The 26961-nt window shown below is 47.9% G+C and overlaps 1 protein-coding gene across 2 annotated transcripts in view; it reads right to left on the bottom strand.

The window, feature by feature from the left end:
* SLC14A2 (solute carrier family 14 member 2) overlaps positions 1-26961 on the bottom strand; it is a 58618-nt gene that overhangs the window by 10410 nt on the left and 21247 nt on the right. Inside the window, exons 5-12 of one of the 2 annotated variants that reach the window (XM_046026063.1) lie at positions 26523-26715; positions 22196-22343; positions 21004-21138; positions 19242-19291; positions 18567-18741; positions 3422-3544; positions 1280-1362; positions 402-561 (exon numbers count right to left, since the gene is read on the bottom strand). In XM_046026063.1, the coding sequence (XP_045882019.1) occupies positions 402-561; positions 1280-1362; positions 3422-3544; positions 18567-18741; positions 19242-19291; positions 21004-21138; positions 22196-22343; positions 26523-26715 (1067 nt within the window). Of the gene's footprint in view, positions 1-401; positions 562-1279; positions 1363-3421; positions 3545-9025; positions 9101-18566; positions 18742-19241; positions 19292-21003; positions 21139-22195; positions 22344-26522; positions 26716-26961 lie in introns of those variants that run through there. The other variant, XM_046026064.1, reaches the window with a different exon arrangement.

Raw genomic sequence — 26961 nt, 5'->3', positions numbered from 1 at the left:
GCACAGAGGGTGTCTAACCCGTGGCCTGGGCTCTGGGAGGATGGTGAGAGAGAGGACTTAGTCCTCCTGAGAGTCATCCATTGGGCGGGCTTTTTTTTTTTTTTTTTTTTTTTTTTTTAAGAATGCGGATGCTAGAATCCCAGGCCTGAACTCCCAGTGGGGTATGTGTGAGAGCACGGCCGCTTGGTTCGGAAATGAGGGCTCGCACACTGACACGTCCTCACGTCCCAAGAGTCTGCGTGTCTGTCGTGACGACAACACTCTCATCCCTTCTGAAAGACCATAGACACGGTCCTTCCCTCCGTGTGATCTACCCAGGACCGGGTGCTTGGGGGGATGGTCCCACTTGGGAAGTGACACTCTAAGAGCAGGGTCAAGGGCTTCGCTCGCAGGACCTTTACCTTTAAGCCCCTCGCCGCACTCCTTCATCTCCCCTGTGATATAACTGAGGGCTCTGCTGACCCTCTTCCCACTGGCCGCCACGTGGCTCTGAATCCAGGAGGCCTTGGACGTGTTCGCTTCCACCTTTATCTCAGCGCTGTCCTCCATGGTGTCCAGATCCTGTCGGGGGGCAAGACAAGGAGCGCCCACATCCTGTGCTTCCCACGCCGAGAAGCCACATCTGTGCTTGCTCAGGGACCGAGCTAACGTTTTCATTTGGTATTTAGTGAATCATCTCTGTGTTTCCATAGACAGGAAGACCTTTTGTTTTGTCTGACATGTTACCGCATCGACTATGGGCAACAACCCTGCAGTACCAGACACAGTATTTACCCTCATCCTGGGGATGAGGGCTGGGGCATGGGTGGAACTTCAAGGTCAAGGTCAAACAGTAGAACAGTAGAACTGATATTTAACCACAGATCTTTAGGCTCTTTCTTTCAACCATGACTACCTCTATACCACATTCTTTCCAGAAGAAATCATTGCCCGCTCCCCGCCCCCCAGCATGTCTCGTCTTCAAAATTTAACTGTCCCTAAAATTAAACATGTAAAGATTCTGTGTTTGAAAATTGGCACCAGCTTGTTTCCTAAATGCTTGAATACGAGATTTAGGGGAAGACAGATAATAACTAATTCAAATCAAAGGAATATGAAATTCTATAAAGTAGACTATGAAAAATAGGCACCTTTATCCCAGGTAACAATATTTCTGGATATACGAATTCAAAAAAACTTTGCCTGCATCAGAGGGCAGCTTTTCCAGACATCCGCTCCCTAACCTGCTGCAGGATCCATGGCTTGGGGCCCTGCCCGAACTGGGCCACTTGCGACTCACCAGCAGCTCAACCGTGGGCTTCCGGTACTGATAGGGACAAGGGTCTTTGGTTTGTCTCTCCTGGTGGTCGCCTTTTCCAAACACTGGAGTTGAAAGGAAGCACATCATCAATTAGGACAACTCTACGCTGGCAGCAAATTTCTTGCAGCTGAGTTGATGTATTCCGCATTTCCTAGTCCACTCGAGGAAGCCCAGAGCTACTGTGTCTTGCAGCCAGAAAGCCCCATTTGATTTTTACTGGTCAAGAACCCATTTGGGTAAAAAAGGTACGTCTGCATGTAAACAGGACATTTGACAGGAATTTAGGGAATTGGGAGACTTGACTGACCTTTAGTTAGGAGCCTCTGATTTAGCTCAATCCCTGTATGTTTTAGATGAGGCAACAGTGCGTTGGCCATGATCCCCAAATCTAGGGTTCTTTCCTGAACAAACTTGTAAGTATAGAAAGAAAGGAAAACTTGGACGTTTTTCTCCTAAAGTATTAAGCTGCTTGAACCATGTAAGGTCTGGGTTTGACTCTGACTATGACTCCAACTGGATGACCTCAGGCTGCTCTGGTCTCTTTTTTTGGATGTGTATCTGGGAATTTCAGGTATTTTAGCTGCAACTGCTGGCTGGATTAAATGATGTCCACGTCATGCCTTGAAACAGATTTTAGCATGTTCTTGTAATTCTAGAAAACTCTTGTAAAGTTGACATAAACATATTTTTATTATTACCAGATAATTTATTTTTAAAGATGACCAATTTTAGTAGAGTTTTAGGCATCCTAAAAGGCCCTTGGAGGTTTTGGTCTTGGTGCTTTGGTTCCCTCTTGTGGTCATGTGTAAGGATGGCAGGCTGAGCTCTGAACACCTGGTATTTTTAGACTGAATTGGGCCTTCCCACTGCGCTGGAGAGTTTTCAGGGAACGGATGCACTAGAAGGACACATCAACGATACTGTGCTCCCATTTTTGAAGAGACAGGGGCTGCAAATACCTGTGTGGTTGGGAAGTTACACTATGCAGGACAAATTAATTTTGGAAGCTTTGAAAGAAAGAGTAGAGCAAAGATTCCCCTAGAGTCTGAAGCCAGTGTGCGTGGCGTCCCAGTGGACCCACTGCTTGTGTGTGAAGCTCCCCGTGTCCCAAGCAGTCGTGCCCTCACACATATCCCACTGGGAGTTTAGGCCTGGGATTCTAGAATCGGCATTCTAAAAAACTGTTAACCTTTTGAGGAAAGCCATATTTTCTTCTTGCCCTGCCAGTGACCTCTGTCAAATACAAACCTCTGGGCCAGAGGGTCCCTTAGATGTCTCTATGTCCTCTCCTCTTGTATGATGTTTTCCCACACCCCCAGGCCCGTTTCTCTGGATTGGCCACTTTTGGTGAGAAACGAGGAGGTTTAAATGAGCTGGAGCAAGAATGTCAGGGACACACCTTCTGGGACACACGTGATGTTGTAAAAAGGACTCTCACGGGTCCTTCCTCACCTTGTCCCTTGCAGGCTGTGTGACTCTGGGTGAGGTGGTTCCCCTCCCTGAGACTTAAGGGGCAGAATGAGATTACTCCTCTGCCCTGGCTCTTCACGTGGCTACTTTTGCCTCTGATTGGGGAGGACCCCTTGTGCGTCCCTCCTCTGCCCCCGACTCCTCCCTGGCTTCTCCCCTTGCTCATTTTGGCTCCCTTATGGCCTGTGGGAGCCCCCCCTTCCATGGCTCTGTAGCTGTTTCCTTGGCCTTGACATCTTGACCACTGTAGGCGAGAAATTTCACCGCTAGTCTTGTAAGTGGACCAGTAGTTTGTGGTTTGGCAAAAATTAGAATCTCGTGGGGAGCTTTGGAATAACCCTTATGCCCACCCAGGCTGCTCCCCAGATGAATTAGATTAGTGCCTCCAAAGATGGGACGCAGGTGATTCTGATATGCAGTCAAATTAGAGACCTCCTGAACTGGCTGCTTATCCCAGTTCTAGCGTCACATCCCCCTCTCCCCACAACCAGGCCATGGCTATGGTCAAGAGGTTCGGTGTGATATGAATGAGCCTGGCCCTTGTGGCTCTCTCTAGGGCCCTAGGAGGTAGGTACTGTAGGTACTGCTACTGTCCCCATTCTAGAGATGAGTAAATTGAGGACCTGGGAGTGAAGGGAAGGCAGCACCCACCTTTGCTCCTCCTCCGAATGGATGACCACTCGATGTGGAACACACTCCTGGGCTTGGGGGGCCCGGCCTCGGAGCCCTCATGGGCCTTGGGGCTTGCTGTGGCTGGCTGCTCCCTACCACCACCTAGCCAGGGGCAAAGCAAGACAGGTTAGTGCCTGCCCAGGTGCGCACCCGATGAGAGTCAAGCAGGCAGAGTGGGGAAGAGTCACAAGCAGGAGCCGGAAAGGCAGGAGCTGCGGCTCTGAAGCAGCAGGTGGGAATCGCATTTGTGTCTGTGTCAAGCCTCCAGCTTCCCCATTCCCCCACCCTGCCACCGGTAAAACTTGCACTTCTTTTCCCCCCAGAAACTGTGTCACAGACACGTACACATGTCAAGAGAAAGATAAGCCCTATTTCTCCAGCAGGGAACTACCTGAAGACCTACTCGGCGGGGCCTGGCCAGTGTGGATGGCGGACCCTCGCTGGCCGCCGTTCCTGTGCGTCAGCCTGTGCCCTGTCCTCCATTTGGGGCAGGAAGTGTGTGTGCTGGGGGTCCTCGATGCTGGTTGCACGTTAGAACTACTGGGTGCGTTAAAAGATGCCCGAACCCTATCCCAGACCAGTTAAAAAGATTCAAGTTTTTAAATGCCCATCGTATTTGAAAGATGGTTCAGACATGCACCTTGGGCTGAGAACCGCTGACCCAGGTTCTTCCTACTCAAGATGGGGCCCTGGGGACGGGAACACCAGGTTCATCTAGGAGCATGTTAGCAAGGCAGAGTCTCAGTTTCCAGCCAGGTCGACCGAATCAGAGCTTGTGTTTCAACCAGATTCCCCCAGGGCATGTTACAGTTTGAGCAGCCCTCATCTATGGGAGGTAAGGGTCCTCCTGGGGCTGTGATCAGCAACAGTAAGTTCTCTGCTGGACTTTATTATTTCACATTTCCACATGTGGGGAGAGCACGGCACACATCCCTCGGGACAGGGTTTCTCAAGGCAGAGCCTGAGAATGACGGTATCCAGTCACCTTGGTGGGTTCGCCGCAGCACGCGATCCCATGTCCACCCCATGTCGATCAGCTGGAGTACGTGGTGGTCCCCCGGGTACCAGGTTTAACACTTCCTGCTCGGGGCTCTGGTGTACTCCGGAGCTCGAGGATCTAGGGTCTGCCTGGAGCCGTGGTTGGGAATTACACTTGGGCATTGCTACCTGCACAAACTGGAAAACTGAGGCTCGGAATGTTTTCTGAAGCTTCCTAGATCCTGCCTGTGCGGTGGCACTGGGCCGTAACTCCCTCAGCTGGAGGAGCTCCCTCATCCCGAGCTTCAGAGACACCTGGAACGTAAGCCTGCCCGCAGACATCCTGCAGATGGGTTTGTGCCGGGGACAGGGACTGAGGGGGTGGCACGCATCATCCGACACGGCGAGATATTCTGCGGGAACGCCAGTCCCAAGCGCTCTTCTGCCAGCTGGAAGGGCACCTCTGCTGGCCTGTCCCTTCTTGTTCCTCACACGCCGAGTGTCAGCTGCCCCAGTCACCCCTGGGCAGAGCGATATTCTGACGTTAGCGTCCTAGACTGAGAATTGCACAGAACTACAAGATCACAGTCTACCTCCTGTGTCCTGAGAAATCAACTGAGTCACACGGCTTAGGAATCACAGCACAGCTGGGACTTGCTCCCAGGTCTTCTGACACCTGATTTGAAGCTCTAGAAATGGTGGCAGGAGGCCTGGCTGCCCTTTCATGCTCTGGCCCATCACTGTTAGCATCCCAGATTGGGCTCCCTGCTCCGGGCCCAGGAAAGGGGGGGCAGGGCCCATATTACTGTGTGTTCCTTGGGTCGATGTCCCAGCCACAAAAAGCAAAAGCAAAAAGTATCTTTTTTTCCCTTGAATGCTTTTTTGGGTCTTTCTTTGGGGAGGTGGCACCAAGGAGGGTCTGACACGGGGTTGGTCCCAGCTCTCCCTTGGGTATGAATGAAGTGGGGTACAGCAGCCTCACCCGACGTTCTGGCCAAGAGTTGAGAAAGAAAAGTGGGAACAGGTGCCACCAAGAACACGAGATAAATTCACAAATTTCCCGTTTCTGAAAATACTTAAAGCAAGGATGATAGCCGTTTACCGCTACCTTTGGGACAGATTCTCAGGACTTTCCTAATGGAGAAAGGCGATTTCAAGACTATCATGAACATATCTGTCAAATGTTCTAGAAATAAATATTCCACTGGTGTGGTGGGGAAAAAAGAAAGCGGCAGTAACTCTGGCCAGGAACCAGAGTCACTCATTCCCGCAGGCTGTTTTCACTGCCAGGCACGGCTCTCAGAAGAAAATACACAATCCCCTTTGACAGCCCTTGCAAACTCGATCTACTGAACGATGGTGGATATTTTGGAGGGATACCCTCCATTTCTTCCTCATCCAGTTATGAAGATGAGACACAATGCTTGCAAAAGGCTCTGGAAAATAATTTTGCAGGGCTCACATGTCAGATCCCTTTCCAGTGAGGCCACTGCCCTCGGATGGCACATGGCCCTCCGCAGCAAGCAGGAGGACTCGCTGTCCCAGTGCACAACTGCCTACACTGACTCGTAGCGTGCCGAGTGTCAATTACGTGTTCTTGTCTGTCACCTTCACAGGACGGTGAGGCCCTTGGCAGCCTGGGTTATACCCCATCATCTTGGCTTCCCCAGCACCCAGCATAAGCCTGGTATTCTGTAGGCACTCAGAAGTATTTGCTGAATAAATTAATGAGGGATAATTATCCTACACACTTTAGTTTCTGAATGGTATAAGGAACAGTCATTGGCTATTTCAGGGTCTGAGCTATTTTTAAGAATAATACATCTCATTGTCATTGTTAAATGCTTGATAAATATTGACATAAAGGTGAGAGCCTTTCATTGGTTGATGAAAGTAATGGCTGAGTTGAGTAGGGTTTTGCAGTTCCCAGGATAAGAGCTGATTATTTTCAGTGGCACTTGGATAAAAGAAAGGGAGTTTACAGATGGTGATACAATGCGGGCCATCTGTGACCAACCAACCAGAAACCCAGGAATCCTGCAAGAGTGGCTGGGAGAACTCGGTTAATGAGACAGAAGAAAACAGACCACTGAAGACAGAGATCTCGCTCCATGGGCTATGGAAACTACATATTACAAGGTCCATTCTGTGTGGCCACTAATCCCTAAGCACTTTGGAGGTGGGGCTGGGTGTTCTACAGTCCAAGAGTAATTTTGTTCATAATAAGTTACTTTCTTGGGTTCCTTCAACTTTTCTCCCCTTAACATCATGGCACACCTGGAAAACAGTGTGTGGCATGGTGCAGTGAACAGGTCATGTTGTCTACGGCCAGAGGGCCTGCTTCCATGGACTCAGGGCCCTCCAGGCCCACCTGGATCCTTAGAAGGCCAGTGAGAGCTCTGTGGGTCCAGCTTGGCGTGTGCTGTGGCCCATGGTTAGAAAGGCTCTATCCTTGGTAGCCCATGGGTAGACTTAATGGCTGAGGAACTCCTTGGCCTGCCCGCCTGGTGTAGGAGTCATGGCTCTCCTTCTCTGATGAGCCTTATTAAGCAGCCCAACGCATGTGGCTTCCTACTGCCATTTCAGGGGCATGGTCCGTGCTGTCGAGGACTGCCACCATCCTGTGTTTTTAAAGGCAGGGGTCCAGCAGCCTTTCTTCCCACTGACTCACAGAAAGAACGCCCAGTTACGAGGCACAGTATCTGCTCAGAAATGTGGCTCCTGGAGAATTGGGTCCCATCGTACTCCTGCCTCTACTGATGTCAAACATACAGAAATTGTCAACTGTTCAAATCCCAGGGGTTAAAATAGATTTTGTAGAGGGTCCCACCTGCCAAATACAATTTTTGAAACTTAGTCCATTTTCTTTGAAAGGAACTAAACAAACCAAACCATGTATGATATCGTTCAGAAGAGGAAAACTGACCTAGTCCATCTTACTGAAAATCATTCTTTACTTGGACAGGCCCATGCTTAAATCCTTTCTGTAAGTTGTCTTTCTCAGATTTTGAACAGATGTTACTGTCTCTTGCAGGTGGTTCGATGCCATCCATACATCGCTTGCAATGTCCAACATATGGAGCATCTGGAACCCACTATCAAGACCCATTTGTCACCCTTCCCCCCAAAAGAGTTGCCTCCCCCAAACCCCACTCCAAACCTACTTGTGTATCATTACATTTGTGACACCCAATAAAAGGCCAAGGAAAGTTCTGGGCCATTGTACACCAGCTCCTTCTCTGGTAGCATATTTCCATATTCCCTTTCCCTACATCTTCTTCCCCGCCCCCTTCCTCTCCATTATCTATGGCAAACATAGCTATTTAGTGATAGCATCTCTCCCAGTAAGTTCCCAAACAGCCTCAGACTCCTTCTTAACCCACTGCTCAACCAATACTAATTAGTTAGAGTTAGCACTTGAAAGTACACTTGAAATTTTCCCAACCTCTAGCCTTAAAGGAAGGTGTAGCTACTGTACACATTTGACAGAAGCGGTGTATCAAGGCCAAGGTGCATCTTTCCAGCAGACGCCTGGCCACAGGATAGCCTTTTCTCAGCAAGTTCACCAAAGATCCTTTGGTGCCAGTCTTGGATGAGATCACATATCACACATGTTGTCCAAGGAGATCACATGCCATAAGAGGTCATTCTCTGAGCAGATAACTTCAATATCCTGGAATGTTCCTGAAACATCCACTCTCTGTAGCTACACAGAATATGTCTACAGTAATCTAAGCTGGCTGTGTAAGAGAGGGGCGCCAAAGAGAAAAGTTGTTAAGCTGGGAGGTTAAGATGCTTGTAGATGCTCAGATGGTTTAGTTCTACTGGCACGTCTGAGGAAGGGGTACAGGACCTGAGGGGAAAGGCAAAGATGCCTGGACCAGGTACCTCCACCTTGAAAGCAGCAGGTAATGATCCCTAGGAAGAAAGTTTTCAAATTCACTGCATTAGCCTCCCACAGGTCAACTCCACGTGATGCTGCCTTGGGAGCCATCCTGATGTCAGAGTTGTGGGTCACAAAGTTGTGGAAAGGATGACAAATAGTGTGAAGACTCACCCAGCAAGCAGCTAGCATGGTAAGGGGATTTGAGGGCTGATGGATTAAGTTGGTTCCATCACCATGTGAGCAAGAAGAGCTCAGAGATATAAGTTAGGACCCCTGGACTTCTGTCCAGGCTCTTTTATCACCTGGACATGTCCTTGGACAAACCATGGCTTCCTTATCTACACAATAAGGGCTTTGAACTGTGTCTATTTAAGATACTGTATCTATTTAAGATGTATCTATGTAAGGTTAGATATTATGATAGAGATATAGATAGATATAACGTATTAAGATAGATTAAAATGTATCTATTTAAGAACTGTATATATTTAAGATGAGCTCTTCCAACCAGAAGCTTCCAGAATCTAAATTCTCTTTGGAGTTCTTAGTAATGCTCCCTGTTTTAGGATGAGCTTCCCTAGAAACCACAGTGCAACAGAGGAAACAGAAAAACATCAGCCTTTCTTTTTTTTCCTCTTCCTCTGAAAAGTCAGCTGGTCCGTTGGCTGCGGGGCGTGAGGGGGCTCTGTGGTTCAGGTCTCCCCCGCAAGACCTCTTACCTGGGTTCCTTTTGACTTCCTGGAGGAAATCCACAGGGCTGGAGGAATCTAGACCATCGGGATGTAGGAAGAAGCTTCTTTCCAATTAGGTGGCGTTTCTGGTCCTCAACTCCGGATGTTGGACTGATCTTTAATCCCAAAGTCCTTCACTTCCTGGAGCCCTCCTGCCCATCTTCTTGCGGTAGGTTCACTTTGCCTTCCCTGACCCTATGCCTGGCACATGTCTTCCATTTGAGAAAGGGTATCATGGAGGAAGAGGGAGAGGAAAAGCAAATGTTTTCTGCAGCTTGTTCTCACTCTGGCCTTCCTGACAGAAGATTCTACACTCCCTGAGGAAGACTGGCTCTGGCTACCATGGTTCCCCCACCTGGTTTGATCAGCAGGTTTCTTTTAAAGGGCCAGAGCCAGAGATCCTGTAGTAGGAGCTTCCCTGTCCTCCCTCAGTTACTCTTCTCATTAGAAATTCGCTCCAGTACTTGCCTTTAAAGCATCATCTAAGTGTTGTCTCCTCAGGGGGCCAATTTGCCTTCCAACCTCAATAAACTCTCTTAATTCCCTATACACGCAGGGCACAGACTGGGGGACCATATTGCCATCTCCACAGAAATTTCTGCACAGCCTGATACTAGATACTGTCTTTCTGGTTCTGTGGAAATTTTCAGACCTTTCTTCCTTCTCACTTATGCTGAGAGGGGTCCTGAGGACTCACCACGGGATCCTCTCCGAGCAAGAAGGGCATGACCTAACCACTGCCTCCAGAAAGGACTTGAGGTCTATATATTAGGAAAGGTGACCCTCCCCCATCCCATGGGGCTGTGGGGTCTGGTGGGCTGGACCAGTTTGAGGAGGGGGGTCCAATCTAAACATGTTTTGTTTGGCTTTGTGGTATGAGGGGTCAAGCATCACTCCCCTGCCTCTAGTCCATCCCAGGTTTGTGTACCTTCCCCCATACACACATGCATGCACACACACACATCATACACTCATTGATGGGGTGTGAGGCAGCCTACCCAGGCTTAGAAACAAAACCTCACATTGAGGAAATTAGCTACACCTGAGTAGACAATCTCCCTACTGACGTCAAAGGCCCCCTTCCTACCATGCCAGGTGTTTCAGAACTGCCAAAGAGGGGACCTGATCACAAAGGTCCCTCTGAAGAAGGAAAGCAAACAAACAGGGGAGGAGCTGGGGGGCCCCACATTCCAGGGACAGGTGTGGAGCTGAGTAGAGATCAGTCCCCTGCACAGGGTCCTTACTTTGGTATTGCTAGTTCAGGGCACATGGACGTGTGCCAACCACACTTTTCCCTATCCCCCAGCAGGGTCAACTCTTGGATCAGTTCTGCATGTCCTACCCCTTACCCTCTTGCTCTGGTCTTTCCTGAGGGTTCCTGAACTTCTTGTGGTGTGTTTCCTCCAGCCCCCTAATCATCCGTCTTCCCTGGAAGTGACAGGAAAGATGCCATCATGGAACCAGTTTGAAAAGACTGGAAGTAAGTCTCCCTGAGGAGCCATTCACACATTCATATGCAGCCCAGGAGCCAAAGTAGACACGTAGAGTGTCTGGGATGCACACCAGGAGTGGGGCAAGCATGTGCTGTCCTGGAAGAGAGAAGATCAGGATGGAATCTTGTCCCAGGCGAGTCTCACTGGAGGCTGCAGCTCAGATAGCAATGGCTCCCCAAGACATCGGTCTCTGCCTACAGATTATTTCCTTGAAGACTCGGTCAGAATTCACTTGAGAACTGAGTTTTCTTCACAGGCTCCTGGCTCCCTTCAACTTCACATTTCCAGTCTTATAGAAGGAGGAGGGCTGCAGTGACCACTGGGGAGGTGAGATTTCTCCAGAATTGGCCAGAGTTCGGGTGGAGTAAGTGCATGCTGGGATCGATGTTCTCCAAAGAGCTACGACGTCCTTTACTTCTGTTCCAGCAGCCTGATCAGCGGTATGAGGGGGCTGAGGACCCCTACTTATCAATTTACAGGGGGCAACAAACACTTTTCCAGCAATCCCTCATCTCCCTCCTTGGGGCCTTGCAATTCTAGTTTCACTAGGGACAGAAGTGTTCCCTATGGTTTCTTCTATCTTCTCTGAATGGCAAGAGGCGTGAAAAGCCAGGCAAGTAAAAAAAAAATCTCACATAAAAAGTGAATGCTTTTCAAGTTGCCAAATGAGACTGTGGTTTATTGAGTAGAAATCACACCCTCACTGAAACTGCCAACTCCTAACTAGTTTAGATTATAGTTGTCCCCAGACACTCACAACCTTTATGACCCAAGGAAACAAAGCTCGGACTCATATAAGAAGCACAAACAAATTGGGGCACATGGGTTTAATGTAACCACAAATACAGGCCATGAAGGTTTGAATTCCAAATGGGCAGATCTTAGAAAACTGACCCAAAGAAGAACTCCCTGAGAGGGGAGAGTGATAGAGGAGAGCCGTTCAAAGACAAGGCATGGTTGAGTGGTGTTGGCACCTCAGGCTGCATCTCATGTGGACAAGCATGTTGAGCATTTTGGCAAACTGTAGGAAAAGCTGTAAAGGCAAGAGTGTATGCTCTTACTACATTTGCTCTCCATGTTATTAACTTTTTGCCACTTCCGTGGTGCCTCCTTCCCATTCCTCTCTAGGGATTCAGGGCCAGAGTATCAGTGAAACTAATGTTGGAAGAGAGAGGCTTGCTGGTCAGCTGGTCTACCCCCAGCCAAAGCGAGCATTCCCAATAGGCCTCTAGCCCTTGTCCCTGCACTGCCAGAACAGGGGACTCAGGGTCTCACAGGACTATTTCTTAGTCAACTTCCATTACGAAAATGTGCTCTTCTCCACAGATTCCAAGTCTACCTGCTTATCAGTCCCACTTAGTTACTCTTGCCCTACCCTCCGAAGTACTACTGAGTAAGCTGACCTTCTTCCACATGCTTACTCCACACAGCACACAGCCATTTCCGGCTGTCTTTCTTTCTCCAAGCCAAATATAACAGTGTCATCATCTTTCCTGATGAAACAAAGGGGCTTCAGACCTCATTCACCCAGCTTGGCCTCACCTAGCATGTCCTCCATTGCCAAAGACTCTTTCAATGTATACTACCCATTTTTTTTTCCCTTTGTACTTTCCCCTTCTTTTTCATCTAACCTATTCTCAGAAATGACTCCTACAACTTAAGATGCAAATGATTGATCATGCTTACTGTGTTACTTTCCCAGCACTGTTTACATTTTAACAGGTTCAAAGCCTTGAACTGAAAGGATGGCTGGGAATGTTTGGGTATCAGGTAATGGCAAGATAGAGGATAAGAGACGAGGTACAGAAATCTTCCTGGGACCCTTCATGTCATGCTTAATTCTTTTCCTGAACAGAAGACCAATCCAACCAGATAATTCACTCAAAATAATGAAACTGGTGCTGTGAACTTCCATGGCTCAGGCAATCTGTGCTGTTACCCCCATCTTTACCTCAGGTGAGACAACTCACCTGGCCAGGTGAATTCCCATAAAAAGAATTCCTTGAAGGCAGGAACTGAGCTGATTCTTTCCTGGCCAAGCAGTGTCCTGAACAACATGTTAACAGTTCCTCATACATGTCTTCTAGATGAATGAGTGAATGAGGTCAGACAGTAAGGCAAAGTTTCCAGGGGTTGGCTCATGAAAATTGGCAAGTGGCCTTGGGCACAACGAAAGAATAATATAAACAGACATGGAGATTCAAGATTCAAAATCCCAAAGATTTTCTGAAATGAAACACATGATTTTTGAACTAAAAAATTCAACTTATCTCTTGAATTGAAGAAAAGAAAAGTTACTGTTGGGATCTGAACTGGTGGCCTGGAAGATCAAATGGAGGAAGTATCTTAGAGCAAAGCAAAAATACAAATGGTAAAAATTGTGAAGGAAGCAAGCAACTTGGAGCAGAGGTCGAGGAAACTGAGTATGTGGATAACAGGCATTCCAGAGACAGAAGAAGAATGAGATGCAAGGAGAGCAATAATCAGACAAATGTTAGAAGAAAAGCTGCTGAGCTGAAGAAAGACTTGGGTTTGCAGATTGAAAGGCAGGACTGATGAGACAAGATCACACACTTAGGCTTGACTTAATAAAATTCCTGAAATCCACTGGAGAACATCTTATGATCTCTTAGAAAGAAAGAATATGCTATTTACAAAGGAAAAAGAATGAGATTGACATCAGTAATTTGTAACACCTGGAAGCCAGAAAATGGAAGGACAATGACTACCGACAGCTGAGGGAAAGGCTGTGGCCCAGGGATCACCCCATGCCCCCCAGCCAAAACGTCACTAACTTGCAAGGGAGAAATTTTGTGGATGTTCAGAGTCAGAGAACATGTCCCCCTATTCTGTCATATAGTATTTCAACAAAATACTCAATACTCAAACAAGAATCTAAACAAGTAATAAATGAATCAGAACAAAGACCATGAAATAAGGGAAGGTGGAGAATAAAGGAAATGGTGATAAAATGTAACGTGTACACTATACATAGTAAACTCCAAATGAACAATGATAGAATTACTGGGAATCTGGGGGCACAGGGGCCCTATAAGGATTTTGGCAAAAAATAAGAGTCAAGGGGAAAAAATTAAAAAATGATAAATAATCTCAGCAAGATCCAGGGGTGGGTGAAACTGGAGCAGTGAGTTGTGATAAAAGTAAAAGTGGAGGCTCTGGGGGGGAGAAGAGTGAATGTGGTATATAAGGCCTTTAGTTCCTCAGGGTGGGGAAGGAGCATCAGAGAAATGGGAACTCTTGTCACAGTAAACCATTGACATCTTGTCTTTATATGATAGAGAAACATACTTTTGATCATGAGTGTTGGGAGAGAAGCAGGAACAACTAGTGAAAGTGAAAAGAATGGTAGACTTCCAAAATAAACAAAGGGAAGAAGGAAAAAAGTAGTAGCATGATCATACTTGCAAAATGAGGAAAGTAAAAAGCCAAAGTAGTAATAGCCGATACATAGTAAAAAATACAGCAAGGCGGAAGAAGTAAAACTAGCATATTGAAGGTTACACTAAAGAGGAAGTGGCTAAATTACCTATTCAATTACAGAAACACTAAGATTAGTTTAAATATAAAACATTGCTAAATGTTATTCTTAAGAAACATAGTAAAAAGAAAATGATAAAGGTTGAAACAAAGGGTTAAGAAAACACTAGGAAGAAAGTAGGTATGGCAACATTAAGGCCAGATAAGTTGGAATGAGTTTAAAAGCATGAAGAAGGATAAAATAGGTAGTGTGTAATAGTAAAAGATAACATTTATGAAAAATCAATGATAGTCATTGCATAAGCACCAAACAATATAACTGATATATGAGACAAATGTTACAGAAATGCAAGAGAGTTTCATGAAACTCTACATTTATAGTTGTTGTTTTTTTGTTTTTTGTTTATGGGGTTTTTTTTTTTTTTTTTTTTTTTTTGTAGGCTCCATGCTGGACCCAGTGTGGCACTTGAACTCATGACCCTGCGATCAAGACCTGGGCTGAGATCAACAGACATTTAACCAAAGTGAGTCACCAAGATGTCCCATAATTGAATTTTAATAAACCCTTTTCAGAATTAAGATCCCATAGACAAAAAAATAAATAAGCACATAGAAGGATTGAATGATGCAATTAACAAATCAATTTAATATGTATTTCCTTCAAATCAAAAGTTTGAATTTTGCATTTCCAAAATTGACCAAGTACTTGTCTACAAAGAAGAATTCATATAATTCTAAAATAAAGGTTTTACAGGGCATCCTTTCTGCTCATAATAAAACTAGATATATAGAGTTAAAAATATAAAAGATCCCAAGTGCTAGAAACCAAGAAATCACTCTTAAATAATTTTTGGATCAAAGAGGAATCAAGACTAAAATTATAAACTATTCAAAACTGATTAAAGCAGAATACTTTATCCCAAACCTATAGCATACAGCTATAGTTATACTCAGAGGAAAATTAATGGCCTTAAAATGCCTTTGTTGTTAAAGGAGAAAGATCTAAAATGAAGAAACTTTATATTAATTTTAAAACATGAGGAAAAAGGAACATTTAAATTTGAGAAAACATGGAAAAAAACCCAGAAAAATAAATCAATAAAATAGAAAACAAACCAGAACTGTAGATAGGACAAATAAATTTCAAACTGCTTCTTTGAAAAAGCCAATAAAATGGATGAACCCATCACAAACTTGATTAAGGAAACAAGAGAGCGACCATGAATAACAGTAATGAATAACATAGGGTAACAATGTTTTAAATCTAAAGAAAATGGATTATTCCCTAGGAAACAAACTGAAGTTTGACCAAGAAGTAGAAAGCTTGACTATGTCAGTTAACATAGAGGAGATTGAAAGATGAGTCCAGATTGGTGATTTGAAAGTACAGCAGGACGACATCACTTCAGGCTCACAGCAGAACTCATCCATGGAGAAGAGCAGACGGAAATGGGTGGGGGGAGATGATGAGGTCAGAGGGAAGAAATGAGAAGATCTGGGGTGGGGACCGTGGAGAGAGGGAGAGGATGGTGTGATAGGGACAATTTCAGACAGTATCTCCTCTACTGCCCCCTGCTGCCCAACATATTCCTACTCTCTTTAATGACTATGTTCAGCCATATTTATGTTCAGCTACCATTTGTACAACCAGGAGCTGCTACCCGGAGTCTGGAGGTGATCACAGCAAAACAGCCGGGATGTGTACCCCAAAGTTCTTCTCCCTTCTCTCCTGATGGCTCACTCCTGTGCAACCTCATGTTGGTGGTGTCTCTGGTTGAGATTCCTGCCCCTACATATCTATCTTACTCATCAGTGGGATGGGAGAGCGCTGGTGAAGGCAGGACAGGGCCACTCAGGGAGCTCTCCAAACTGCCTACCACTATTTGGGCTACTTCAGAGGACATCTGGGCATCTGTCCATGGCCCATGGGCAGGGTGAGCTGCACAGGGCTGACTTTTCTTAGAGGGGTGGGGATTTTCATTTCCGCCCCACCCTTGTCCATGCCCACAAGAGAGATGTGGCATCTGCCTGCCAGCCTGGCTTAATAAGATTTGTTCTGCTCCAGAAGGAGCTTGTTTGACCACATTTGGGAAATACCATCGATTTTCTGCTTCTTAGTCCCAAAAGATGTTTTTAAAAAACACTTCCTTACTCCTGGACAACATCTCTTGGCAAGTGAATTCAGTGATTAACAATACTTCATCCAGGCAGTTCTTTCTTATTTCAAATTAGTAGATGTTTTCCTATTTTTACATAAATATCTGGCCATCTCGATCGTAATGCATTATAGAATTTCTAAGGCCTTGTGGTTTTTCCAGACTTGCTGGACATGCTTTTTCCTTTTTCTGAATCACTTAGCTTTTATCCATTTTTCTTCCCATGAATTTGGCAGCTGGCAATGCAGTTAACATTTAATTTCTACAGGGATGGAAGTGGGAACTTGGGAGAAAGAAAGCAACCCAGACACCTGTGACCAAAGTGGGACCTTGTTAACGACAGAGATGTGGGGTGGGAAAGAAAGGGAGAAAGAGAATCTTCTCCAAGTGAACGGAAAGGACTTTTTATATCCAAACAGTTTTCCTGTCCTGGAAATCCAATATAAAGCACGGTTAAAACCCAGCTTCTGGGTGCCTGGGTGGCTCAGTCAGTTAAATGTCTGCCTTTAGCTTAGGTCATGATCCTGGGGATCCTGGGGGTCCTGGGGAGCCTGCTTTTCCCCCACTCCACCCTGCTCATGCTCTCTCTCTCTTTCTCTCTCTCGAATAAATAAAAATCTTAAAAAAAAAATGAACAAACCCCAGTTCCTATCAGATCTACTTCTTAGGGTGGAGAGTCTCATGGACTTGAAGGAAAGGAAAGTAGATTTTCTGGGCACAGTTTGTCTGTAATAAATGAATGGAGCATCTGGTTCTGTTAACTCTTATTAGAATATCTGGAGGGGGGCTCCCCTCCCTTTTGGGTAATTGAGCCCTGTCTGGAAGGGCTGACATCCCTGTCCCCCGCAGACCACCTGCCCTTCACACTCCCCTCTAAGTCTGGGGTCTAGGAGCCTCCCTGCTCTTCCTGCTGGAGACGTCTGCACACTGAGCTCAGTTTTTCCTTCCTCTCATGGTGGTGCAGCTGCCCGCAGAGGGGGAAGCAGAGTGAGGGGACTGGAGAGTGGTGGTTCCCAGACACTGCTGGGGAAGGAGGACCTGGCTGGAAACAGCAGCACCAGGTCAAGGAGCCTCGGAGCAGATCTTCCTGATTCCAGTCATACTAATCTCACCTTCCTAAAAATCTTCCACTCTCCTCCGGCACAGAAGTGGCCAGTGGGTGTCTGTTGTAAAGAACTTGGCGGCGTCCTTTGGACCTGCCCTCTGCCCATCAGCTCCGAACCATTGTTATGGTGGGCATCCGTGTCTGGTACACCTGGGCTTGTGGGCTGAATCTAGTTTCCTTGTTTCATCAAGTCTTGGAAAACAACTATGCTCATTCACGTATATGTCGTCTAAGGCTGTTTTATGCTACAATGATGCAGGGGAGTCTTTGCTAAAGACACTGTAAGGCCTTCAGAACCCCAAATATTTACTATTTGACCCTTTCCAAAAAAAGTTTGCTGAACCCTCATATACATATAAGTGGAGACTGAATGTAAGTTAATGACTGTAATTGAGAAGTCAAGCTATGAACTTCATGGATAATTGTCCTTCTACTCAGGTTAACCATTTGTTTCAAGTATCACAGAACCTCATAAAGCTTCCAACACCCAGAGGCAAATAGGACAATGAGATACACTTCTCCAGCTTTTCACACGCTGAGCTCAGATACTTTTCTCAACTGGGATCTCTGCACAAAGTTGCTGGTTTGACTTATACTGAGAAATCCTTATCCTTCATACTTTTATCCTTATAATAAAAGTCATATATGGGATTCCCATTTTTATGAATTGTTTCCTGCTATGAGATATCATCTTGCCTGTACTCTGACCACTGAATATTCGAGGCTGCCTATTTAGACACTCCCAGTGCTCTAACTACCCCATTTTGACTTTTAAACTCTTATCAGTGTGAAAATCCTCTCTTTTAGGTGACGCTGGGTGTCCTCATCTGCCACTAAGTACCTTGAATTCTTGGCTGTATCCCCTGAATTCCCACCCACTCTGGGTCCGCTTGGGAACCCCTCAGCAAGTTCAATGTTACAGCATCTATTATTCAGCTAAACACGCCATGAAGACCATCTTGTGATCATCTTCCCAAAAGACCAAGAAGAAATGTTTTTGTTTGAAGACAATGACATTGAAAGCACATGTCTCACTTCTAACTCCGCAAGCTCATGCCAACGTCCTCTAATGTCGTAAGTGGATAGTTACAGCTACTTGGGCAGAGAGAGAAAAATCAGCACCAGGGAAAGGGAAGTACAGGTGTGTTTGGTTCTAACAGGTGCCAGGAGAGGCACGGAAGGGGAGTACTGCAGCTGGCTGACCCAGAGCTGAGACCACAGGGAGCAGAGACTAGGTGTAGACAGAGAGCGTTTCTGCCTAGAAGGGGGCTAGTCACCGCGGGGGGACTTCTCCTCTTCACTGCTCTTCACTGTCAGGTAGTAGATGCGGTTGGCCTCTGGGTAGGTGACTTTGCTGAGTGGGAGCTTGTAGACGGCCGGGTTGTTGGTCGTCAGCAGCAGGAAGGTGAGGGTGGACAGGCAGAAGGCCCAGGTGCCCGGTGGCACACCAACCTGGAAGAAGAAAGGCTGGGGTCTGAAAATGGTCCTTGGCTCCAGGGGCCCTGGGGGAGAAGGGTGTGTAGGATGTGAGGATGGGGATCCTTCTTCCGTAGTGATGACATTGGATTTTGGGTTCGTAACATCCGAGGAGTTCGTCTAGGAGTTTGAGATGTTGGTACCTTAGGACACAGTCAGAATCTTTCAATGATGGAGCTGAAAATCAGCCTGGGCATCATTTCCCACATCCGGCCACACACAAACACCTCCATCCGTCCATCTAGGTTCCCCGCTGCTGGCTGTATCACTCTCAGGCGCACACACAGCCAACCCCAACATACCTCAGAGGCACAGGCATGCAATTGCCAGTCCTTCTCTGGACAAACCTTGGATAAACCTTGACAGAGGCATTGTGTGGGTACTAGCCACCATAACGCACTCAGGGTTCTTCCAGAAACTGCAAATGTCCTAAAGCCCTGGCTGAGGAGGACACGTTTGGGAGAATCCAAACTTACCACGGACATTATGTTGGAGAGGGCTGCTCCCATGTATGCACAGAACAGGGCTATGGAAAAACAAGGACCACAGAATCAGCTTCCCAAGGTCTGCCCTCACGCCTCCCCAAAGGCAGGGGTCCCGTCCTGTCTCCAGCAACCTCAGTGTCGGCAGCACACCCTGACATCTGGCATAGTTGCCTGACATGGTTATGGTAGTTATCTTTGTGGGTAGGTGTGGCCAATCTCCTGCCAGACCGTGTGTTCCCAGGGCAGAGATGCAAGCCTTTTAGCCCTTCCCCACTTCCATGGGGAGTCCGCACTTCCATGCATAGAGTCAGGGGTCAGTAAGCATCTTTTGCTTGTCCAAACTGACATTGGGAATGGTCTGGCCCAGGCTGGGTGGCTGGATTATTATTATTACCCTCAGAGTTGAGGGGTCATTATGTGAGCCCCCAACAAGTCCCCTTCCATCCAAGATTCTGAGCAGCTATTATAGACCTTGTTGGACCTGCACCAAGTCTCACCACGGCTGGACCTTACTGGTCTGTGATCTTGTCTTCAGGAGCCAGGCATCTGAGTTCACCCTAGGATGTGGCCCCTGGGACAGTTAGGGGAGCCCATCCACATCCCCGTGCCTTTGGACAACCTCCTTCTGCCCCTTCGCCTTTGCTCTTTCTGATCCTCTGTCCAGAACAACTTCTCCGCACCCCCCGTCCCTTGTACCTCCCCAATTTCCATCCTGGAAGTGTTGAGATAAACCCCATCCTATCCCCGAAGCCTTCCCAGAAGGTTCTAGCCACAAGAATCTGCCACTTCTCTGAAGGCCAAAGGCAGTTATGGTCTTAGCCTCAAAATATCTGGCACTTTTGACTTGACAAATATTTACCAAGCCTACTGTCTCCCTGCTGGCTGCTGAGGGGGATACAAGGGACATGGAAGTCATTTACAGTCTCCACACATGAGTGGGGAGAAAAACAAAAAAAATGTTCTTCTGCCCTTTACTTGTCTCTAGTTTTGCTTGTTAAAGTCTTGCTGTTTCCAGAGAATATAAGCAACTTCAGGTGGGAAGACCAGTGGGAAGATGGGGGCTGGGGTTTGAATCTCGCTTCTGCCCTTAATAGATGTGTTCCATGCCAAGTTCACGAAACCTTCTGGGCTTCATTCCCTCTGCCATAAAATGGGCTGACAATCTATGCCTGGTAGTGACCTTGGAAGGACTGAGCTCACATGTGGTGCTGGGGTGCAGCTATAATAAGGCCTCTAGCCCATTTCCCTTGGGACAGCACGCTGCTTACTCCATGGGAATCAAGCTCCCACAGTCCGATTTTCTGCAACCTCAGTGCTCCCAAGCACGTCATCTCACTGGGTCTTTCCAACAATCTTTTCAGACACCACAGCCTTAACAGTTGTGTGATTACTTCTCTTCTGCTCGATGTGGCTTCCTGAGGACGTGGCCAGCATTGTATCTTCCGTGTCTAGCCTAGGGCCTGGCACTTAGTGGTGCTCTGTAATGGGTTGTGTGATGAAAATATATTACACCAGGACACTGAGACTAGCACGTGAGGAAATGCCCGTGTGATCTCCTTGTGACCTTCCAACACTGTTGTAATAGCAGTAAGCGAGGTTGTGACTCTATTTGACAGAAGAGGAACCTCGTACTGGGACCCGAGCCACAGGTCCTTGTATCCCTGCTTGAGTTCCGATTTCGTGGCTCCATGGGTTTCACATAACCAAGTAGGGAGGGAAGTGACATGGCTGCCATCTTTCCCCAGATACCCACCACAGACGAGGGCCAGCAGGTGGGTCTGCCAGGTGAGCGCGTAGAACATGCCCCCGATGGCGATGCAGGACAGGACACAGTTGTAGCTCCAGAGTCCCATGTAGATGGTCTTGAAGGGTGTGGCCACCGTCAGGGCTGTGGAACAAGGTGTGTTTTTCTGGTCAGTTCCGGGTCCCAGCACAAAGGCCACCTCATGGCTGGTGTCAGGTCTCAGGGTAGCCTCATCTTGCCATCCTCCTCATCCTCCTCCCTCCTCCCATCAAAGAAGCCTCTACAAATGGCATCTGGTCTTCAGGAACCAGCAACCAGAAGACAGCAGTGGTTTTCCAGCCTGTGTTTTGGAGATTTCACACAGAGGTATGACTACTCCCAAGGTGAGGGGAGATCAAGGTGTTGGGATTCTAGGCCTTCTCCACTCCTTTGGCCACAGAAACTGCATTTTTAGCAAGAAAGCTTTCAGCTGAGAAAGGTCTGCTTCAAACAACTGGGGAAAACTATGTATGTACACATACAGGCACAAGGAGATAGAGAAATATTACAGTGAGCAGGTAGGATGCAAACAACAGGTGAATCAGGTAAAGAATGTACGGGGTGCTTTGTGTACCATCTTCTTTTTGTAATTTTTTGATAAGTTTGAAGTTTTCAAAGAATTTTTTTAAGTTCTTTCAAGATGTTTTTGACAAATATTGGAATGAGTCAACAGGATCCTAGTCCCATATGCCTAATGCCAACTTCTGGGGCTCTGCTGTCCATCTAGCCATATATAGATGCGTGTACATACATATACGTACATGTAGAAAGAGTCAATCACATTTGCCAGATAGCAACCCAAATTTTGAGAAATTATTTTCCTTTAGTTTCCTTGACAATTTGAAGCGTGGGGTCATTTTTACCCCTTGATCTGCTACTGCTCTCTTCCTCTCTGAGTTCCCCTCCTCCCAGCTGCCAGCTCCTGGGGGCTCAGTGGGCAGCCAATCAGGTCTTCAGCCCCTTGTGTCTCTCTACATATCCTGCTGTGGCAGTCTGCTCCCTTTGGAGACTCAAGGAAGGGAAGAACACATCCCTACCCTTGACAGTGTTCACAAACGTCAGCAAAGATCATAGATCTAGAACATTTGCCGCGTACAGGGATTGAATGACCTCAGGAAGATTATCCCAAAGCCCTCCCTGCAGAGAGGGGACCGTGTCCTACCTGCCAGCATCCCCACGATGGAGCCAATGGCGGCATGTAGGCAGATGAGTGGCGAGGAGACGAACAGAGCCACCAGGAACACGCCGCCTGTCCAGGGATTGTCACAGCCGTACACCTGGCCGACCCCAACGGGGATGGCTTGTAGCAGCTGCAGAATCAACAGAATCGGGTCACTGGAGCATGGGCACAAGCCGCAAGGACCAGGCCTGAGGGTCAGGATGGAGCCGTTCCTGGTGGGGCTAACGGGATGGAATGCGGTGGAGGCAGCAGCAGTACCCTCCATGTGTAAGAGAACTTGGGAGGAAGGACGCCAGCTGGAACAAATCGCTCTCCACTTCACCACCTAGCAGGCATCTGGCATCCCCCATGCGAAGCCAGGCAGGGCCCCCCAACACAGGTGCTTCTGAGGGGCACATGGCTTCTGCCCTGAGGGGAAAAGTTTTGAGGGGACCAGAGGGTAACTCATCTCTAGACTACCATTGGGGGTTTCGGGGCATTAAGATATTTCCACTAGACTTTCTGAAATCCTACAAGTATTCCAGGAATATTGGAAATATTTTAGGTCATTTTGATGATTGCCTTAATCTAAGGTCTCCCAGCTCACTGACAGCCAAGGCCAGGCTAAAGCCTCTGAACTTGACCCCTAGTCTACAGGTGGTTGCTGTAGGCTCAGTGCTACCTCGGGTGTTGTGGGGTTCTGGGAAGGAGGAGGGACCTCCCCTGCTCCAGGAGCCTCTAGAGCTGTAGAAAGGTAACATGTGCAACCTTGGAAAACAGAACAAAGCCAACATCCCTGAGCCTGAGAGTCCTCTGCTGGGGGGGGTCAGTGGAGATGGTTAGTTTGGCAGCCTGGTGGCCCTTTTCTGTGCATGCAGAACCATCCCCATCCGACAGAGGAGGGGAAGAAGGAAAGGAGGGAGACCCACAGACCAGGCAGGGTGCTTGCCTGGGAGCTAAGGGCTTCTGCCTTCGGGGGCCTCTGCAGGAGCTCACGGCTTGATGGCGAATGTGTCTCTTCTTCCTGCTGGGCTCTGGTGTCTGCCTCTCTAACAGGAGGAGGCTGCCTTAGCAGATGATCTTCCAGCTTTAAAATTCTGCCATCTCCGCTCCATTACTAGGTGACGTGACCTCTTTGAGGGCAGGGCTTCTTTATGGCTGGGTGCATACCAGCCTCATAGATGTGTACTGAATGGCCCAGGGGTTTCCAAACCTGGCTGTACGTTGGAATCATCTGGAGATTTTTTTTTTTTTTAACATATAATGTATTATTAGCCCCAGGGGTACAGGTCTGTGAATCATCAGGCTTACACACCTCACAACACTTACCATTGCACATACCCTCCCCAGTGTCCCTCACCCAGTCACCCTAACCCTCCCTTTCCCCAACAACCCTCAGTTTGTTTTCTGAGATTAAGAGTCTCTTATCACCTAGAGATCTTAAAAAAAAATGATGCCTGGCTCCTCCCCAACATTGTGACTGAACCAGGATGGGCCTGACCAGGGCCTTAGGACATTATCATAGGCAATGAGTTTGGGGACCCCCGGCTTAGTTCCACATGACCTACTGTAGGAACTGGGAGTTCATTGGACCTCTCCCTTCCAGTGAAATTTTGGACCTTGTAACAAACTGATTTAATTCTGGAGTCAGTCTGATTTCTTTAGAGGGTAGTGTTTTGAGCTTTTAAGCTTTACCCATCCTTGTCTCCGGATGGGTGGCCTTTCAGTCACCGAGCCCCATTTGGGCCAGAGCCTATAGCCCTAGGCTGGTATGACAGCATGGGGGTGTGGTTATTTAAGGGAGCCCTGAGAAAGCTTTGTGCAAGTTCAGGGAACAGCTTCTGGCGGGGAAGGGGTTAGAGGTCTACTCAGTAACTGCTCTATGACTTCCCCACGTCTGAGGAATGCAGGCTGCCGAGGGGGTTCCAGCTCCCCCTTTCCCCCTGGGAACACAGGTTTGAAACGCAAGCAGTCAAGAATGAGAGGAATGAGGGGCAAGTAGCCTCCGAACAGAGCCTGGGTTCAGAAAGCTGCTTCCTCTGCCGGGGTCCGTATTTTAGCTTGGTGAACTGTGGCCCCGGGGCTGCCTCCCTCCCCTCCACCTGCTTTCTAACACTCTGGGGTGAAGGTGTGAAGGGCAGTCAGGTGTGCATGGAAAGGTACTGAGCACTGGCCTCCTTCCTCCTCCCTACTCCAGACGATTCTCCGGTAAAGACGACAGTCTGGATGAAAAAAAGGAAGTCATTCTCATCATTATTTTAAAGAGAAAGAGGGAATGGGTGTTGGGCTGGGGATGGTGTGGAAGAAAAGGAGCCGGGGGTCAGAGCAGTGGTATGGTGGGGAGCTCTGATGGTGAGCTCATGTGGATTTGTGGCCTGCCACTTTCTAGTTACGGTGAAGATGAACAAGAGGCCTCTCTTGTCTGTGACTCTCCCCCATCAGCGCTCCCCTTGCTGCCAGACTGCAGAGCCTCACAGTGTGGGTGGGTGGGGGACGCCGGGGCCCTTCCCTTTGGCAGCGCCACTTGGAGCCGGCCTCGCAGGTAGGGCTTGGGGACAGCAGGTCTGTGTCTCTAAGGCAGTATGCCTAACTGTTGGACAAGGACCACTGACGAGCCTATCAGAGTTAGGGTTTTGCCCCTGCTCCCATCCCTGCTGTTTTCCACTCGAGAGGCTGGGCTTTCCCTTCAAGGCCATTCTCTCCGATTTTGACCCTGACCCTGACTCTGATCATACCCGTGCCCTGACCCCAGACAAAACTTTACAAAGAAAACATCTTTAAAAAAAGTTCTGTGTGGTTGGCAGAAGCATCTGCACTAGGGGCCCGGGAGTCTTGCCTGTTCCGAGAGGCTTCGGGTCGGAATGTAGCCCAGAGCTGCGCTGCCCGCCCTGCCCTGGAAGCCGTGGTCCTGGAGCTGAGCCCCCCCACCAGGGTTTCAGTACATCTAGACAACAGGCTCGGCTGGGTGGTGAGGGCTCAGAAATCAGGTTGTCCCAACAGTTCTGAGGACATGGGTTATGTTTGTAAGCATTCAAAAGGCAATCATGGAAAAGATATTCTGAATGACCCTAGAAAGTCAAGCCAGAACCAATGGGGGAAATACGGAGGGGGTTGGATTTGGGGGGAAGGTAGAGAACACTCTAGCACTTAGTAAAGATACCCAATGAGGGCCAGACTGCACGGGGAAGCAGAGGGTTCCCCTCACTGTGGGGGCTCCGGCCGAGATGCCTGTGCTGCCTGGGACGAGGTAGGTGGCGGCTCACAGCCTGGGCTCTGCAGCAGGCTGCCTGGGTTTTATGCTGGGCACAATCTGCAGTTTGACCCTGGGCAACGAATTGGCTCTATGCCTCTGTTTTCTCATCTGGGAATGGGGAAAATGACAGTACTTACAGTGTTGGGCTATCATGAGGGCTGGTTAGACGAGTTCAGAAGCCGAGGGCTTGGAACAGTGTCTGGTACGTAATTAAGCCCTCGTGTGAGCGTTTAGCTTTCTCTATTGTGCATCAACAAGGCTGAAGGTTACAATTCTATGTATTTAATCTTATGTTAGATTTTTGTTACATCTCTTCATCCCCAGTGTCTAGACATCAGTAGAATAAATGAATATGTACATTTATGATACGTGGATGGAAAGCAGAGTTTCTCAACTTCAGTATTACGGCATTTGGGGCGGCGTAGTTCTTCGTCGTGGGAAGGGCTGTCCTGTACATAGCAGGACATCTGACTGCATCCCTGGCTTCTACCTGCTGATACCGGGAGCACCCCTCCCCCCAGTTTCCACACAGTTTAAAAAGTATCTGCAGACATTTGCCCTGCTTAGGAGGAAAAATCAGCCCTGCTTGAGAGCCACTGAGATGGAACGTACATGAAAATTCATCCCCATCTTCTACTGATAATATCTTTAAAATCCTAATTTTAAATATTCATTTTGGTGTCTTGGCCCTCCCCCCAGCCGTCCATCTCATTTAGTATTTCTCCCTGAACCCCACCACTGCGTAGTGTCAACTTGGCACTTGTCTGTGCACTTGTTTACTGTCTGTGTCCCGTGGGGAGTGTGCACTGCAAAAGGGCAGAGCGGCTATTGTCCTTTTACTCCCCGTGTACTCCACGTGTCCGATAATGTGCCCGGCACGTATCGGGTCTTTAGTGGGGGTTTGGTGAAAGAGTATAGGGAGCTGGCATGGCCCTTCCCTGTCCTGTCCTCGCCCATGGGCCATCATCTGGAGATGCATCTGGAGAAGCAGAGAGCATGGGTAATCCACAGGCTGGTTACGGAGAAGCTCTGTGATGGAAGCAGGGGTCCCAACTCATCTGCCGCTGGGGAACTTACCAAGGGCATCTCCATCTCTGTCCAGGTGATGTTGGGCACTGAAGACATGGGCTCCACCAGCGTCGTGGGGAAGAAGAGGTTGTAGTGGCCAGTGGCTGCCAGGTACAGGGTCACCGCCATGTTGAAGGGCAGCGTGAAGACCGGGAGGTCCCACCTGCTGAAGATGGAATTCAAGGCGCTGGAAAGCAGTGGGCTGAAGATGAGAGGGACAAAAGTTAATCTGTGCTCATCCTATCCTTAGGTTTATACCGTCTTTTCGGCTCTGGGCTCAGTGCCACCCACTGTCCCCTCTCCTTGGCATGGCCATTCCTGACTCCTTTGAGACTCTAGTGATCCAACTTATCTGGAACTGGGAATAAAGTGACTTAAGGTCATTCTTTGAGAAACAAAATTTTAAAGTGTTATAATTTGTTTTGAATAGAAACCTTTATAAATTAAA

This window comes from Meles meles, chromosome 12 (genome assembly GCF_922984935.1).
Source record: "Meles meles chromosome 12, mMelMel3.1 paternal haplotype, whole genome shotgun sequence".
Lineage (NCBI taxonomy): Eukaryota > Metazoa > Chordata > Mammalia > Carnivora > Mustelidae > Meles > Meles meles.
Note: the sequence above shows the minus strand (reverse complement) of the source record. Positions and strands in the feature narration are given on the sequence as shown.